The sequence below is a fragment of the Enhydra lutris genome, unplaced genomic scaffold (assembly GCF_002288905.1).
Source record: "Enhydra lutris kenyoni isolate GAN:26980312 unplaced genomic scaffold, ASM228890v2 scaffoldscaffold1, whole genome shotgun sequence".
NCBI classification, from domain to species: domain Eukaryota; kingdom Metazoa; phylum Chordata; class Mammalia; order Carnivora; family Mustelidae; genus Enhydra; species Enhydra lutris.
In genome coordinates, this window is record NW_019154085.1 from 42,839,764 (window position 1) to 42,857,238 (window position 17,475).

Consider the following 17,475-nt stretch of genomic DNA (forward strand, 5'->3'; position numbering starts at 1 on the left):
AAGGCCCGTTTGGAGCCTCCCTGTGCTGAGACCCTGGGGCGGCCATGGCCATAGAGAGGAGTTGGAGGGAGGCCTGTGCCTAAGGCTGGTCTGGGGGCCGTGTGGCAGGTGTTGGCAGCCTGGATCCCTGTGGGCATCCGACAGGCTCTGACCCCTGGTTCACGTGGGAATGAAACAAGGAAAAACGTCTGGTTCGGCAAGGTGGTGTCCCAGAGAGCCCCGCACTCAAACTGGAGGTCTCCTAGGCCTGTGGTTTTACTGCCCGGGAGGGGGACAGGCGGAGTCCAGTGGGTTGGGGCCCAGGGCAAGCAAGACCAGGAGACCTCCTACAGACTTGGGCAGTCTCTGGTTTGGGGTTGTCTCGGTGTAGAAAGCCTGAAATGGAAGAGAAGGTTTGGGGTGGCAGCGGCTGGTGTAGCTGGGGAGATTGAGGCTGACTTTTCATAACAGTTTGGCTTGCTGCCTGATAAGATACTGGAAGTTGGAGGTATTTTTTTTTTTCCTGAAAGTTTTGTGACCCTTTTGAATTCCCACTGGTTAAAGAGGATCCCCAAATACTTAGTTGAGTCTCTCCTTTTTAAAACCCCTGGAGCATTTCCTGGCCAGAATTTCCTCTTTACAGCTGCGAAATAGGCTCTGGAAGGTGGACAGCCACGTCCCGATTGCGTTCTGCTACCACAGGGGTTGGCGTAATTCAGAGCCCAGCTTTGGAAGCAGTTTCTGTTTTCTGGACGGTGCCTTAACCACCTGCAAGGAACACCCTTCCTTCTCCGCAGACGGGGGAACAGACAAGGCCTTGTGAGGCCTGCTCGTCCTGAAAACATCTCACTCCCAGTGATGCTGTCTAAACTTGCCCTGACGCTATCGGGGTTGGGGAGTTAGAGCCGGACGTGAGACCCTGGTGAAGTCAGCAAACCCAGGATGTGATGTTTTTCCAGAAAAGGGAAGGGAGCAGCCGTAGGTATTTCCGGGGCCCGCGCGCGGGTGGTTCTTCCGGGGACGTCCGTGTTGAGAGGCTTGGGGGCCCGTGTCTGCGTGTGTGGCATTCTTGTGTTCTGTGTCTCAGGTTAACAAGAGCTGGGGGCCCAGTGCTTTCCCAGAAAGACACCTGCTCTTGTTCACAAATAAACCATGGGAGGTGGCCGGAGCAGGGAAACCAGTGTCCTTCGGAAGGAAACGCAGGTCTTCAAAGGCCTGGAGCCACACCAAGAAGCCCTTTCTAGCTGGTTCTCCTGCTGTCCTTGAGGCTCTAGGTGGCCATCTCTTTCCCTGTTAGAAGAAGGAAAGTAGACTTCTTTCTCTGCTTTCTCATCCCCAGATCCCCACAGCCTCTCCTTTTCTGACCGCCGGACACAGTGTTCTAAGCTGTTGTTCCCATTCCTGCCACGGTACTGGTGTTCTCGGGGTTTGGGAACGAGGTGCGCAGCAGCCACTCAGGAACATCATTGAGGACAGTGTAGGGAAGGGAGCCATCATCCTCTGGAAAGTGAGAACCTTGCGGATTCCCCAGAGTTCATCTGGGCAGGCAGCATTTTGCCTTGGGGGCCCTTAGGGGAGAGAGGAAAGGGTCCAACTCACTCCGAGCAGTGCAGCAAAGGGTTCTGGGTCCTGTTGGGGCTCCTCGGGGGAGATGCTGGGGGTTGCAATGCTGCTGTGAGTCTGGTGGTGGGATTGGGGCATCTTGGGGGCCCTGCTTGTCATCTCGCATTGGGAGGAGCTTAGGAATGGGGACGGTGGTGGGGGTGGGGGGCACTGTCTTGTGTGCGGATCTTTGAGGCCACTGAGAAGCAACGTGGACTTCCAGGGACCCCTGACATGAGTCTGGTATCCTGGCGGCTTATGCTTTATTCCATTTATTATTGAGATCCAAAGATTTCCTAGTGAGAAACGAAGTCACACGGTGGCAGGTGGTGCCCGTGAGCTTAAGTCCTCCTTTTGTGACTCATCAATGTATTAACCAGTTTGCAGTGGGCCTCTCTCCTGCTGCGTTGAAATGGATTTCCTTATTTTATTAAGGATGTGCATTTCCTTTCTCAGCACAGAAATGAGGCTGCAGTAGGAGCCATGGTGCCTGTTTCCTGTGGGTGTGCTTGCTTTTCCCCATTGCTTCCGTTTATATTTTGGGATTATGTGTGCATGCTCCTTCACTTTTCTCTTGCTAAAAAGAATAGTTGTTTTGTTTTTTTTAATAAAATCCTTGTGAAATTTAAGGTTTTTAAATAAGCATCGCAGTCCCTGAGATAATGCATTGTTTTAAAATTTTCACCTGCAATTTTCGGTTCCTTTTTTTTTAACCCTTGTATATAATTTCACGAGTTTTGCTTGGAACCTGTATTTGTGGCCACTGGAGCCAAATGGGATCGCAGAGGGGAGGAGAGACTGTAAAGTCGTTCTAATTGTGGCCGCATGCTGTGCTTCTGGTTGGCAATTAGGAAGAAGAAATCAGAGTCCATGGCTCTGCTGGGGATTGAGCCCACCAGCCAAAGGATGGGGGTTTAATGTAGTGAGAGATGAGCGAGTGAGATGCGGCTGTCTAATGAGATCGCTGGTGAGCCTCTGGCTGCAGGCTCTGCGCCCCGAGGAAGGGCTCGGGGCCAGGAGAGGAACTGGAGCCTCTGTGGAAGCTGGGCTGACCTCCCTGGTCCTTGGGTAGCCAGAATCTGGGGAGGTGGGGATCCGGGAGGTGGGGCCTTGTTGCCGTTCTAGTCCCCTGGAAGAGCTCTTCTTGGTTTAAGCTTATTAGTTCTCTTGCTCTGTTCCTTTGATTAGGGGTATTTCAGGATTTTAGAATTCTGCAGCATTCCTGCTCTATATTAGTAATCACTCCATGTGGATATGATTTTTGCCTTTGCATTCTCATGTGCTGTAGGTTGAACCATAGGAAACTGTCGTCTTTCAGCCACCTTTGACCTACAAAACATCAGTTACACCTGGTTGAACATAATATAAACTGAGATTGAAACCAACTGACGATACTTTTAGCTGGTTTTACTCACTTGAGCCTTATGGGTTTCTTTGCCCTAGGAGAACTGGGGTGTGGTTGCTTGCCCAGTGCTTTTTTAGCCACATGTCACTTCGGGCTCCCCTGTGGCTTACTGTCCCTTGTGGGCCCAGGGCAGGTAGCATGTGTCTACCCCAGAAAGGGGACATCCGAATGTTCTTCATCACACCTCCAAAGGCAGCTGGGTGGGTCCTGCTGCAGGTAGTCTGGCCTGTCGCCAGGCTCAGACTCCATCACGGCTGCAGGTCCTCGTGGAATCTGTGGGAGGGAAATACTTCCATTTTACCCTGAGGGTCAGACTCACAAAGTCACCCAAGGTTGAGGCCACCACCAGCCAGGACTCTGAGGCTCTGGCACTGAGTTCCTCACGACTTGGGTTGTGTCCCTGTCTTGGTTCTTGTAAATAACGCCACAGTAACCATAGGGGTGCATGTGTCCTTTTGAATTAGTGTGTTCCTTTTTCTTTGGGAAATAACCCGTAGTGGAATTACTGGATCCTACAGTATTTTTATTTTTGATTTTTCGAGGAACCTTCGTACTGTTTTCCACAGTAGCTGCATCAGTGCACATTCCCAGCAACAGTGCATGAACGGTTCCCCTTTCTCCACATCCTCACCAACTTGTATTTCTTGTCAAGAGCCTGGATTTCTTACTAGGATTAGTCTGGGCTGAGGGGTCTGAGACAAAGTGTGGTGGGGAGTAGACTTGGAGGAACACAGAAAGGAAAGAGGGAGGGATTTAGAAACTGCTGGTGTGGATGTGACATTTGCTTGGTGCTCCTAGGAGCAGGGAAAAACCCAGCCACCAACTGCTGTCGTGTTTACCAAGCACAGGGGTTGTGCATGCTCTGGAGACCATCTTCAGGGTCACGTGCTCGGTCACAAAACACGAGTGCAGCTCTCTCCTCTGTTTTCTCTGTGTGCTCCATTCGGTATGTATGTATGGACTTATTTCTGCTCATTAAACAGACTATGATGAAGTCACATGTACTCTGTGCAATTTTCTTTCTTTTTTTTTTTTAATTACTGAAATTATTTGTCTCCAAACCAAATTAGTTGTGATGGGAAAATTACACTGTTTGCCTGGATAGCAAAGAAATTTAATTGCATTTTATAAAGAAGACATGTGCTTGTACTCATAATTTCTGTGCTCCTGGGAAGTCTTTCCCACTGGTGTTTGGGCTGAGAGGATATCGAGTCAATGGCAGGGGTGAGGGGGTAAGAGGACCAGGAGAAGACAAAATATATCCCTTTTTAACTTTAGCTTCCCCCACCGGATATGCTAATAAGATTATCCTTAATTATTTTAACTGAGATTTACTGTTATGCCAGTGGATTCGAGTGTTTATTCTTAGAGAGTGCTTATTTTCAGCAGGAAGGAAGTCACTCTCCAGCTCAATGCTTTTCCTTCTTTCTTTCTTTCTTTCTTTTCTTTCTTTTCTTTCTTTCCTTTCTTTCTTTCTTTCTTTCTTTCTTTCTTTCTTTCTTTCTTTCTTTCTTTCCTTCTTTCTTTCTTTTAAAGATTTATTTATTTATTTATTTGGCAGACAGAGATCACAAGGAGGCAGAGAGGCAGGCAGAGAGAGGGGGAAGCAGGCTTCCTGCTGAGCAGAGAGCCCGATGCGATGCAGGGCTCCATCCAGGGTCCTGGGATCATGACCTGAGCCGAAGGCAGAGGCTTTAACCCACTGAGCCACACAGATGCCCCTTGATGCTTTTCTTTCCTTTTTTTTTTTTTTTTTTAAGATTTTATTTATTTATTTGACAGAGAGAGAAGAGATCACAAGGAGGCAGAGAGGCAGGCAGAGAGAGAGAGGGGAAAGCAGGTTCCCCGCTGAGCAGAGAGCCCGATTCGGGGCTCGATCCCAGGACCCTGAGATCATGACCTGAGCTGAAGGCAGAGGCTTAACCCGCTGAGCCACCCAGGTGCCCCCCCTTGATGCTTTTCTGATGTCAAAGTATACCTGGTTGGTGCAGGCCGGGCAGAAAGGGGACATAATGAAGAGGTCTTTTCATTGGTCGATCTTACCCCTGGTATTCCGGGTTATTGCTGGAACCAAGAGGTTAATGCTCATGCCCTGCATTTAAATTAACTCGGAGGTTAATGCTGAAGGATAAGGTGTAATTTTCAGCTAGTTTGCAAAATTCTGTCAGTTTCAAGACTTGAATTTCTGCCTTTAATACATCAAGAGCGTGGACGAGTCGTGCTGGAATGATAGAGAATACGAGGGCATGAAGGCAGAAACAGGTTTTCTGACGTCCGTGTGTTTGCTGGGCCTGTCTTCATGTGCGTTCCCACCACTGGGAGGTAGATGACTGATGTACCCCCACCTACCCGTCCGTGTCCCGTCATGCCTCCACTTCTGCTCTTTGGCACATGGAGGGGGTGAGGGGTTGCCAAAGAGGAACATCTCTGGCTTACAGGCTGGAGCGTGTTTTGTGTGTGTCGTGTAATGAGGGCCTTAAATTTCCTGGGTACACTTGTGGTTCACACAGGAATATTTTTGAGGGCAAACCTAGAGCCAAGTTCCTCAATTAGTGTTAGTAGCAAGCGGAGAATGAAGGGAATTAGGAGTCACAACGAATTTCAAGAACATCCAGGCAAGGGAAACAATACTGTTCTTCTTAGAGTAAAAATTAAATTGGATAGCCTCGCTTTTGTTTTCTTCTTGTTTCTTCCTGTACTCCCAGGCCCCGACCTTAGGTCCGTCCTCCTACCTGTCAGCATTAGTGGGTGTTTGCATTCCTTGGGGTCCAGAGTTTTATCTCAGTGTGTGGCCGGAGGTGGGCCTGGAAGGGAGGGTTCTGGAAAAACAGCCTCCCTGTCCCTTTGCTTTTCTCTAGTGCTTTTCTTAGAAAAGCAGCTTGTACTCTGGGGAGAGGAGCTTTTCTCTGAGATTGAGTTTTCTGTAGCTGTGCCTCCTCTAAAAGAACAAGGACGGACTTCGGGATGCCTGGGGCAAGGGGTGTGGGCAACCGCTGAGGATGCTCTCCTGAGACCCACTGAGGGTATTTGTGTATCCCCTGGAGAGGGTCTGTCTGTCTGTTTCAGACCCAGTGGGGTGCGTGCTGTTGTGCTGTAATCGGGCTGCGGCCAGGCCATCGAGGCAGGCTGCTCTTGGGACCAGGAGAGCGGGGCAGCTACAAATGAGGGCTCCTTTCTCTGCCATGTGAATGGAGCCCCTTGTTTACATTTCGACATTATCTGAGCTGGAGTTGGACTCAGCCTGCAGGTCAGTAGACCTGGCGGGCCAGCCCAGTACCTCAGGAGGAGGAAGCTAGATGGACACAGGTCCTGGGGCACCGCTGGCCTCTCTGCGCTTTCCTTAAAGGAGGGGGGCCTCCCTGGAGGAAGGGGAGGCAGGGGACTTTCAACCCAGTGTCTGTGTGATCCCCACGTTCCACCATACCAGCAGTGTGGGCTCAGAGCTGGAAAGTCCAGAGTCCTACTCGCCCTCAGAAGGACGAGCAGGAGTTTAGGGGTGCCGAGGAGGGCTGACCACAGTGCCATGGGCACCACTCCCCATGAGGGTGCCAGGAGGATTGCAGGCACCCAGGCAGTGCCAGGACCAGCATTTTCCATGCTCCAGCCCCGAAGCCACTGTCCATGGACACGCTGAACATTCAGTGACCTCTATACTCAGGAGTGCGGGAGACCCAGATGAGAATGAACCTCGGTAGTAGTATCCATATGCACAAGTCTCAAGCCACCTCCCCCATCTTGGGAAAACAGTCTGGCCACAGAACCCCTTTCTTTTATTTTATTGCCTAAAGAGACTGTTAAAACTGATGACAGTTGATGGGAAAAAATACAGGTTTGGGATGCCTTGGGGGCTCCGTGGGTTAAGCATCTGCCTTTGGCTCAGGTCATGATCCCATGGTCTTGGGATGGAGTCCCGTATTGGGCTCCCTGCTCAGCGGGGAGCCTGCTTCTCACTCTGCCTCTGCCTGCTGCTCCCCTGCTTGTGCTCGCATGCTCTCTCTCTCTCTGACAAATGAGTAAGTAAAATCTTTAAAAAAAATACAGGCAAGCCAAAACCCAAAATTCCTGGTGGAAGCGATGCAGTGTCTGACTTCCCCGGGTCACTGGGGTCACCCTGCAGATCATATAAGGCCATGTTCCCATTTTTTCCCCAAGAGAGCCGTTGGTGACAGAAAATAAGTGTTTTGGCGACTTAATTCGCAATGCCATTCACTAGGAAGGATGTTTGTTACCATTGCCCCGTTCCTACGGGGGCTCAGGCTCCCTGCTGACAGCGTCCCTGTTTACTGTTTACATGTGACGTCATATCTGTGGTAAAGCAGGGGCTGCTGGGCTCACTGAAGAGTGGGTGCGCCCGACAGTCCCCAGCCTGCTGGCTTCAGTGGGGGGCAAAAGCTGCTCTTGGTCTTTGCTTTCACGAAGGTCTTTCTTCCTGCGTTCCTGCCGACGCCCCTCTGCCCACCAGCTCCACCCGCCAGCCAGACCCGCGGCTCCCCAGAGCACAGACTCTTTGACGTTCAGCACCAGTCCCTTCTGCAGCCAAGGTTTCGAGGTGACCAGACATGTCCGCATCAGCTGTGCCTCTGCCCTGGCTGCTAACGGCCTTCTGTCTTCTCGCAAACCCCTGACCCATCCTAAGCAGCGGAGTCCTCTGAGCTGGGCACCTCCCATGCCCCTCTACAGGGCCCAGGAGCTCATTTCTGCGTCCCCATGGATCGTGCTCGCCTTGCTTCCTTCAGACATGTTTCTCATCCTTCCATGGGATGGCCCCAGTGGAACTGCACAGTCATGCCCTTTGCTTCCATTCCTGCCCCTGTGATCTAGAACATCATGTATTTCTTTGTAAATGATGGGCATTCCTTGACTTTTGTGAATCACTTCACTTCTTCTTGATGTAATGCGGAGTGATGAAATTTCTGAATTTGTGGGAAAGAGATAGAAAGGGAATCCCATTTGGAATGAGAGGTGTTGGCCCTGGGCTGGTTGTGGTGGGAGCAGGTGGCCACGTCTTTGTAAGCTCGGCTCCGTCTGTTCCTAAGTGCCTAGTACTGGCGGTGTTGTGGGGTCTCCCTGATGAGAAGGGGTGAGCGGGAGGTGTGGGGAATTCGGTTGTGGGGTCATCTGAATTGCGTGGGCCCACCTGACCCACACATATGAGGTGAGGGGCAGAGACGGCCCTCCGGGAAAGGCAGGCACCACGAGCCTGCTGGCTGGGATGGGGCTGGGCTCTGCAGAGCACCTCAAGGTGGCTGGGTGCCCCCTCCCCCATCTTTCTGGCAGGTCTTCCGGTCCTGACCGCATCTTCAATGTATCATGTGTGTGTGAGCATCAGAGTTCCACTAAGTCTCCTGAACCATAAGTGGCTGTTGTGTGGGGAACATTGGGATTTTCAAAACTCATTCCCTCTGCAACTTTGTTGGTGGAATTTCAGACGAGACTCTCTTAGTGACAAACTGAGAAACAAGAAGTTGACTGACAGCTACGGGGTCAGTTCCCAGGAAGCCAGGGGCCTCCTTGATCGTCCTGCCTGTGAATGTGCAGGATCACGAGGGTCCTAGCTCACCCCCTGGACAACGCGGGCTGGTGGGGCTCAGGCGGGGATGTCTGAGGTGGGGACAAGTGGAGTTCCCGAGGCCCCTTGGTGTTGCTGGACCGAGTGTATATCATGGTTTAGGAGACAGACCCAGACTTGGGATAGGAATGGGGTAGGAGGAACATGCGGGGGCGGGGGGGGGGCGTCTCCACCATCCTTGGTGTTTTCCTGGTCTGGGAAGTGGCACTCTGGGGCATTCTGACTGCACTGAAGTGAGTTGTGGTGTCTGACTTTGCTTTACGTCCTGTTTTACAGATGCCTTTGTGAATAGCCAGGAATGGACGTTAAGTCGATCTGTGCCGGAGCTCAAAGTGGTGAGTGGTTCTTCTGGCCTCTGGTTGTGGTTCCTGCCCTGCAGGAGGTGGGCCTCTGTAAGGGGTGGGAGGTGGCCTGCGCGCACACCCAGGCCTGCATTCGAGAGGGCCTGGCTGTCCCTGGGGCTTTGACGTGGGGCATACCTGGGTGTATCCCTGGGAAGGACCAGGTGTAGCTGACAGTTTGGGACCAGAGCCCTGAGTATGCCCAGGATGGCCTCACCAGCCAGCCCACCAGCATGGCCCTGTTCATGCCAGGCAGGGTCCATCCGCCATTTTCTCTCTCGTGTCTGTGCGCTTGTGTGAGAGAGAGACAGAGTCACACATACACGCACAGATGTGTCTGGCTTTATCCTTTGCCAGGATGCCATGGAAGGTTTCTGTGATGAGCTGTCAAGCTTTGGAATTCATCATTTAAAAAACGTGACTGGTCACTTAGCATGTTACATAGTAATAACATAAAAGATTTCGTTTTTATTAAAAAGTTTAAATACTCTTCCAGTGAGATTATTTAAAGCTTCAAGTTGCCTTATATAAAAAATGACTTGGGTCTGTTGCAACCACACCCTTGAGCACATCTCCACTGCATGTCCGCTGGCTTAGGGTGGAAGGAAGGGACCAGTATGACTTTTAAGTAAGCGTGTTCTTTGTTATGATGTCAGTGGCATTTGGGAGAAATGTGTATATGTGTATTTATATGCATATGTATGTACACACATTTACATGTGTGTGTGTATTTATGTGTGCATCTCTGTGTGATGTATGTGCTTATATGTATACGTGTGCTATGCATATATGTGTGCGTGTATATATTTATATGCAAAATGTGTATATTTGATGTGTGTGTTTACATGTATACGTGTGTATGTGTATATGCATATCTATGGTGTGTACATATGTGTGCCTACACATGTGTGCATTTATATGCATAAGTAGGTGTGTATTTGTGTGTGTGCTTACATATATACATGTATATATGCACATACATGTGTGTATATTTATGCTGTGTATATTTATGTCTGTAGGTGTGCTTGTATATGGTGTGGGCATGTGTGGTGCATACGTATATATATTTATGTGTGTATATGTGTATACTTCTGTGGTGTGATACATGTGTGTATACTTGGGTGTGGTGTGCATACATGTGTGTACACATGTGTTTACACGTGTGCATCAATGTGTGGCATCTGTACATGTGTGTGTACACTTGTGTGTGGCGTGTGTGCATTGTGTGTATACATGTGTGTACATGGTGCACGTGCATATGTGTGGCGTGTGTGCATTGTGTGTATACATGTGTGTACATTGTGTGCATATTTGTATGTATACTTGTGTATGGCATGTGTGTGTGTGTTTGGGCTGCTCCGGTGGCGCGCCCTGACCGTAGGACGCAGGCAGACAGGCCACCCTTGTTTCCTTCCGCCAGTGTCTTGCACACAGGCCTGCTCAGTTCTCCCCAGCCCCCCGCCTATCTCTGTGCGTACACAGCCTTTCCCCTGCATGAGCCCCTTCTCCCGAGGTTCGTGTTGCTGTTAGCCTCTCTGGCCTTTCTGCCAGTAGCCCTCCCTGCCCCCACCCCCAGCTGCAGCCTCTGGTGTTTTGTGGGTGACCCGGCGTAGGGGCCAGACTTCAGGTTTCTCACCTCTGAGAAGAGGAGGTGGAGCCACAAGGAACGTCCAGCTTTGAAGAGAATATATGTGACTTCGGTCACCAGAAAAAACACGTTTTTAAACCTAAGAAATAAAGGTTGACTTGGGAAGAGACTCTGGGATCTGCAGGTGTGGTCATCAGGCCCTCCTGTCCTGTCTGATGTGCCTATCCCGCTGCCCTCACCGTGTGTCTTGTCGGGGCCTCCTTCCTGTTTCTCCTTGCCCTTCCTGCCAGAACCCTGACCTTTCTCTGCCAGAACCCAGACCTTTCCGTGCAGCATTGCTGGAGGCTCCGTTCCTCACAGGAGATATGGGGTCTTCTGGTCCTGTGGCCCTGCCCGAAGCCGGGGTTCTGCACGACTGGCCTCGAGACAGCCACTTCTTTCCTTCGTGTTTTGTGCTGTCCTGGCACAGGATTGATTCTGTCAGGTGGGCACCTTCAGGAAACGCCTGTTGAGAAGGGATAATGAAGATGTGGTCCTTACACAATGAAATATTACTCAGCCATCAGAAGGGATGAATACCCAGCTTTTGCATCAACATGGATGGCCTGGAGATTATGCTGAGTGAAATAAGTCAAGCAGAGGAAGTCAATTATCCTATGGTTTCACTTGTGCAGCATAAGAAATAGCATGAAGGACATTGGGAGAAGGAAGGGAAAAAGGAAGAGGGAGAAATCGGAGGGGGAGACGAAGCATGAGAGACTCTGAACTCCGGGAAACAAACTTGAGGGTTTCAGAGGGGAGGGTGATGGGTGAGTCTGGTGATGGGTATTAAGGAGAGCATGGATTGCAAGGAGCACTGGGTGTTATATGCAGACAATGAATCACGGAACACTACATCAAAAACTAATTACGTACTGTATGGTGTCATAATTAAAAAAAAAAAAAAAAGGAAACGCCTGTTGAATGAATGCTACAGAGTTGGCAACACTGTTACTAGGAGCTTTGCAGGAAGATTTACTGGTTGCAGATATGGCCTCAAACTCAAACCGCTGAAGCGCCTTTCTGCCCTGCAGTCAGAGCAGAACAGCGGGCACAGCATTGTGATGAGGCTGCGGACCACGGCCACTGTGCATGGCGGGTTGTGATTGTGTCACAGGAGCACCTCACTTCTGCTGCCCGTGAGCCACGTCCTGCTGTTACCCCCATTTCAGGAGGAGGAAGTACCCTCAGCGTCCTGGGAACTCCCCTGCAAGCCGCAGTCCGGGAGCAGCAGAGCTGGGACTTGAACCTGTGCCTGGCGTTCCTGCGTCAGCACTGCTGGAGGAGCTTCCTGCGCCTGGGGAGCCTCCTCTGTCTCGCCGCCCAGGCCACCAGCTGCTGGCCCCACGCGGCCGCCGAGCACTTGAAGGGCGGCCAGTGCGGCCGAGGAGCTGAGTATGAAACTTTCATTTAAGTTTAATGAACTGAATTTGAACGAGCCCCAGGAGGTCAGGGGCTCCCCTTCTGACGGTATTCCAGTCTGTGACGGTTGAGTATCCAACCCTGTGATTCGGACTCAAGCTTGGTAGTTTGTCGGGGGCTCCACCACTAGCCACATGTGCAGACCAGCCGTGACTGAGGGAGCTCACTACTGAACACTGGTCTTCTGCGGGTATTTCAGAAGTGTGTCATTTCCTGGAGGAATGCTCAGAGGGGTGGGAGGTGAGTCCATGAAGAGGTGGCGTGGATTTGTGTTCCCCACACGTAACGGTCTTGAGGTTTGCACACGTGCTGAAGGGTCGGCCACGTCCCGTGGATGCGGAAACGTGGTTCCGCATTTGTGCGGAGGAAGCTGTGTGTCGTGGCCCTGCCCTGCGTGTGGATGGATGGACCCCCCGACCGCGGAAGGGCGGGCGGCTCTTCCTCCCTGGCTGCCCCAGCAGGTCCCCCTTCGGTGCCGAGGACTTCTCAGCTTCTGCAGAAAGTGCTCCTTTGTTCCGAGACAGCCTGTGAGCTGCCATTGTTTGACATCCCACCCCCGAGACAGGTGGCCCCTTAGGTCAGCGCCTTCGGAATCCCTGACTCTGTTGCAAATGCAGTGGGCGCATGACATAATCCCAAGCCTCAAGTGGGCTCTTTATGTTTGCGATAAATCTTCTGGAATCTGTCAGAGGAGAAATCTCGGTGTTCGTGTTCTTTCAAGAGTGGTGGGACCATGCCTTATGTTTTCTGAAGGCATGCCGTGATGAGATCATCGGTGACCAGTGGCTCTTGGACCGGGACGCCCCTCTTGGGCGGTGGGTGCCCGGTGCTGGTGTCTGGGCGAGCAGAGCCACCCTCCACGTCCTGCCTGTAGGGGGAGCCTCGGGTCACAGCCCACGTGTGGGTTTTCACTGAGTTCACTGGGATTTTTACAGACAGCCTTGGCTTCCTTTTCAGCAGACTGCACGCGTAGCAGGTAAGTGGTGAGGTGAAGATGACAGGGAAAGCATTCTGAAAGGAGAGGGCACTCCTTTCCCCTGTGTGGCATGAGGATGGGAGCAGGGGCCCTGACGCTTCTCGGCCTCACCCCGAGGACACGGCCTGCGATCCAGGGACGGTGACTGCCTCTGGCCACCGAACGTTGGCAGGCCCATATGTGATTTTCCCGACTCTGCTCCCACACATCCTCCCACGAAGCTGGTAGACGATGGATGGGCTGGTTCCATTCTCACCTTTTTATACCCAGTAGCTCTCACAGGTCTCAGTGGAACTTTACAGCCTAAAGAGCATTTCTGTGCCTTATTGTATTCCTCCTTCCAGCTGGCTGGTAGTTTCTGCCGGTCTTTGAGATTAGCATAAGGCCTGTGGGGCTGAATATAAGACGGTCTGTGAGGCGGCCGTGCAGACCGGAGCTCAGGCCTTCCCCGGCTACCACCAGGACTGACGGATTCTCTCCTCCTGAAGGCCCACTTCTCCACAGAGCATCGGTGTGTGTGGAATGGACGCTGCCCAGGCAGATACATAGGCCAAGCAGTGCTGGAGTCTGAGCATTTTCCTCCTCGGGAAAGAGATGCTCTAATCTTAATTAAAAATTTAATTCTGTGGCATACTGGTTTGGATTTTCTCAGCATGAAGCTGACAAACAGCAGGTACCCAGGAGCAAAAGAATAATTAATAGGTAGAAACTCAGATTATAGAGGCCGCAGGTAAAAGGAAGACATGAGTCCCCCCGGGAAGGGAGATGGCTTTATTTAGGATCTGTCCATGTCGCCTGGCATTGTGCCTCTGCAGCAAAGTCTCTATGTTTGTACTTGTGCTTGGTCGTTCACGCATTGGCTCGTTAGTGTGTCCAGTGCTGGTGGGAGGCTGTCCTTGCTGGGGTAACACTGGGACCCAGAGACAAGGTGACCCTGACCCTGCCCATTGAGACTCGTCAGCATCGCTGGTCAGACCCATACAGCGATACTGGTAAGATAAAGGTCAGGAGACAGCGTCGTGAGGAGGGCACGAAGCGGGGTTTGAGGAGAGGTGCCCAGTTGAGGCTGTGCATTAGGAAGTCTTCTCAGAGGAGGTGGCATCTGAACTGCTTGCTGACCCGTGAGCAGGAGGAGCATTTCAGGAAGTGATGGATGTGAGAAGGTCCAGGTGTCTGGAGACAGCAAGGCCTCTCAGGACGAGGCAGTTTCCAGGAGTCTCTTTGGTACTCTAGCGGTGAGGAGGGGAGTCTGTATGCAGAGAGGCCAGCTAACATCTGCCCTTGTGATCCAGTGGACAGCAGACCTGCCCCAGGAGTACTCCCAGGGAGTATGAGGAAGGTACTCCTGGGTACAGGGGCTCCATGGCCAGGAAGAGTGAGAATCTGGGATGACTTCCATGTTTCTGGTTTGAGAGGCAGGGTGGGGTGTGGCCACAGAGATGGATGAACAAACTGCAGGGAGTGATGAAGTCTGGGCGTGCTGGGGTCTGAGTACTAGCAGAGATGGTGTAGGGTGCGTGCGGAGAACTTAGTGGTTCTCCTGGTGGCGGCTAGAGGAGATTTGGGATCAGTAGCTTACTGGGGGTAGGAGGAACGTGGCCAGGCACACTGGGGACCAAGCATCTAGAAGAAACTAGGAGATCTGCAAGGATCTTGTGTGGGCCAAGAGGAAGTTCAGGGAGGAAGCCCAGGGCAGAAAGTTTGAAGAAAGCACAGCTCACCTCCAGCTTCTGGCGGTGGGTTGGGTCAGGAGCAAGAGAAAGGCCAGTGCTCCGAGAAACATAGTCCTTGCTGACCTCAGGGGCAGTGTCCTTGCAGCCCTTGGCTCAACACTTGAGATCTTAGGGGTTGAGGACAGGCCCGGGAGGGCACGAGCGTGGCTCAGAGCCTGGCTCTGCTGGGAAGGGGACCTGGTTCTCATAGGAGGGGACTTGCGTCCAGAGGCAGGGCTCTTGTTTTGTTTGGGCATCTTGAATGCAGAGAGGAAAGTTCTGGTGGGGAAGGGAAAGGTAAATATACAGAAGGGGGTTCTCGCTGGGCGGCTTGCAGAGGACGTGGAGAAAGTGAGGTCCCCGGCATAGGCGAAGGAAGGTTTTCAAGGGTCCCCCTCTGGGAGGGTCTGGCCGCCTTCAGGTCCACGTGTCAGGGCTGTGGTAAGAGCTTTTTCCGAAGAAAGCGCTGCACAGGCGACACTGCCCGCTGGGAGTAAGACGCGGCTGGTTCTGGTTGGAGCCTTGGTCCTCCTCGCTTTGGATGGGCATTTTAACCCAGTCCAGACACCTTTGCTGCCTCCACTGCGGGCCCCTTCCTGCCCTGTATCCTGGTCCCGCCGCCCGGACCCGTGCTCCAGAGAAGCAGGCTTCCCCCTTTCCTCCCGCCCCGCTCCCAGCCCCTGCAGCCCCCATGGTTCTTCTTCCATGTGGCTCTTTTTAGTTGTTCTCTCTCTGGGCTCTGGGACCAACGCCATAGTCCTGGTGGAATATACCAGAACACCCTTCTCATTCCCATATGAGTCCAGACTGCGCCGGGCCCCATGGAACCCCATGGACCTCGCTCAGGATGGTGAAGGTGTGCGGTCAGTGTCGATGAGCTGACTCGCTGTGCGCACTGCTGGTGGTGCCACTGCCCGCAGTGCCAGCATGACCACAACCAGCGTGGGCTCAGACGGCGCTGACGCGCTCAGAGCCTGCGAGACCGGTGGGGATAGGAGGCGGGGAGCTGGGCTCAAGAAGCCCTTTGACTTCAGGAGAGTTTGACGAGCCAGGTTTGGTACTTCCTGCCGACGCTTGGGTGTCATCAGGCTTTGACTTACTGTATGTGCTCACCTCTCTCTGTTTGCAGATTGACGAGTAGAGTGATGGAATGATAACGAATGGTCGTCCGATTCTGTGTTTCAGGGCATCGTGGGTAATTTGGCCAGCGGCAAGTCGGCCCTGGTGCACCGGTATCTGACCGGCACGTACGTCCAGGAGGAGTCTCCCGAAGGTATGCTGTCTGCCAGGCTGTCTCAAGCTCCAGAGCGTTTAGTTTATTAGATTTTCCCGTAGCATACTCTGAATTGTGACGATGATGCATCATCACATGTCGAAAAAAAGTAAAATGCCAAGCAGTAAAGATCCTTAGGTATGTTGTTTCTTCCGTAGTGTTTTTAGCTAACTGATTATACTTACTTTGGCATTTAGAATGGTAGAGTAGAGTCTTGAAATGCTGTTGAATTTATTTCTTACATAATAGTCCTGGCGTTTCAAATGTCAGTCCGGTGTCACCCCCTTTAAATACTGCTCAGACATTCCTCTGATCTGGGTATTGAGTTTATCCGTAACTTGTATGTACTGTTACCTGGTCCTGGATCAGAGCCTCTCACAATGACCACCACATGTTTGAGTACATCCCCCCGTATATTGTATTATGAACATGTAAGAATCATTTTGCATGAGAGTAAGAGATTTCTTTTGCCATTAGGCTTTTGCTTCTTCAGTTAACATATTCATATTTTATTTTTTGCTTTAAGTGAAATTATGGTAGCGGCAGGAAGCCACGCAGTCCCTGTGTCTTTAATCAATGTAGAGTTCACAGGCGGCTTTCTGAATGATATTTTCTCTCCATGTAACCTTTTACAATCCAACTCTGAGACACTGAATTTCTGGTTCCTTCTTTTTCTTACTGGCTGTTCCATTCTTTGCAGATATGGATGCAGGTAACTATACGTTTCCTTCATGGCAGCGCTTGTCTTGTTTGAAGAGAGAGGACAGGCTCGACTTCGCACTGTAGTGTTCCCTCCCTCCTCGTTCTGTGTGCCATTGATTCTGTTTCATTTTATCCTTTTGTTTAAGTTACACATTTCACCCTGTTTTGTCCCTTAGATGTGTTCTTAGCAGCAGTCCTGAGTAGCTTCTCATGTTCCCTGTAACACCTGTTCTAGTATTTAACTCTTGTCCTGGAGACCGTGTAACCATTCCGAAGAGCACGGAAGGCTGGCGTTCTGGGGCTCTTTGGGGGCTCGGCCGTCATTCTGCAGGGTCTTGCAACCCTGTCCTCAAAGCCTCATGGTGGTCACCTCAGGGAAAGGTCCGCTTTTTCGTTATCCACATGGACATGAGAGTGTAGGGAGTTCAGACGCACAGGTTTCTAGCTGGGAGTTGAAGAGAAGCCCGCGTATCTGATGGACGGAGAATGTATACAGATGCTAGGAAAAGTACCATCTGGACATGGTTTGGGGGAGAGAAGGTCCTGGGTCTTTCTGACGTCTTCCCTGGGACCTGTGCCTGGGCTGTGCTGGTGTTGCGTCTGTTCCTTGGTGTCTGAGCGTGGATTTTAGCCATAGTCCTTTGTATTCCACTGAGGGGGCCTGAGCTCTTTTCTTGGGCTTTCTGCATCTTTGTTGGGGTTAGGGATTGTTGATGAGGCCAGCTGTTGAGGGACGGGCTAACCTGACCTCCCATGATCGCCTCGTGGAGTGAATCTGCACGCATTCTCGGGGGTCGCTGGTGACAGGGTCTGGGCCCCTGGTTTTCTGCCAGTGCTTGGGCTCTTCCTGCATTCAGTTTGGCATCG

The 17,475-nt window shown here is 51.7% G+C and overlaps 1 protein-coding gene across 2 annotated transcripts in view; it reads left to right on the forward strand.

Moving 5' to 3' along the window:
- LOC111157513 (ArfGAP with GTPase domain, ankyrin repeat and PH domain 1) overlaps window positions 1–17,475 on the forward strand; it is a 556,692-nt gene that overhangs the window by 164,399 nt on the left and 374,818 nt on the right. For both annotated transcript variants that reach the window (XM_022519024.1, XM_022519112.1), the window contains exons 2-3: window positions 8,832–8,890; window positions 15,819–15,906. In XM_022519024.1, coding sequence (XP_022374732.1) covers window positions 8,832–8,890; window positions 15,819–15,906 — 147 coding nt within the window. The remainder of the gene's footprint in view (window positions 1–8,831; window positions 8,891–15,818; window positions 15,907–17,475) is intronic.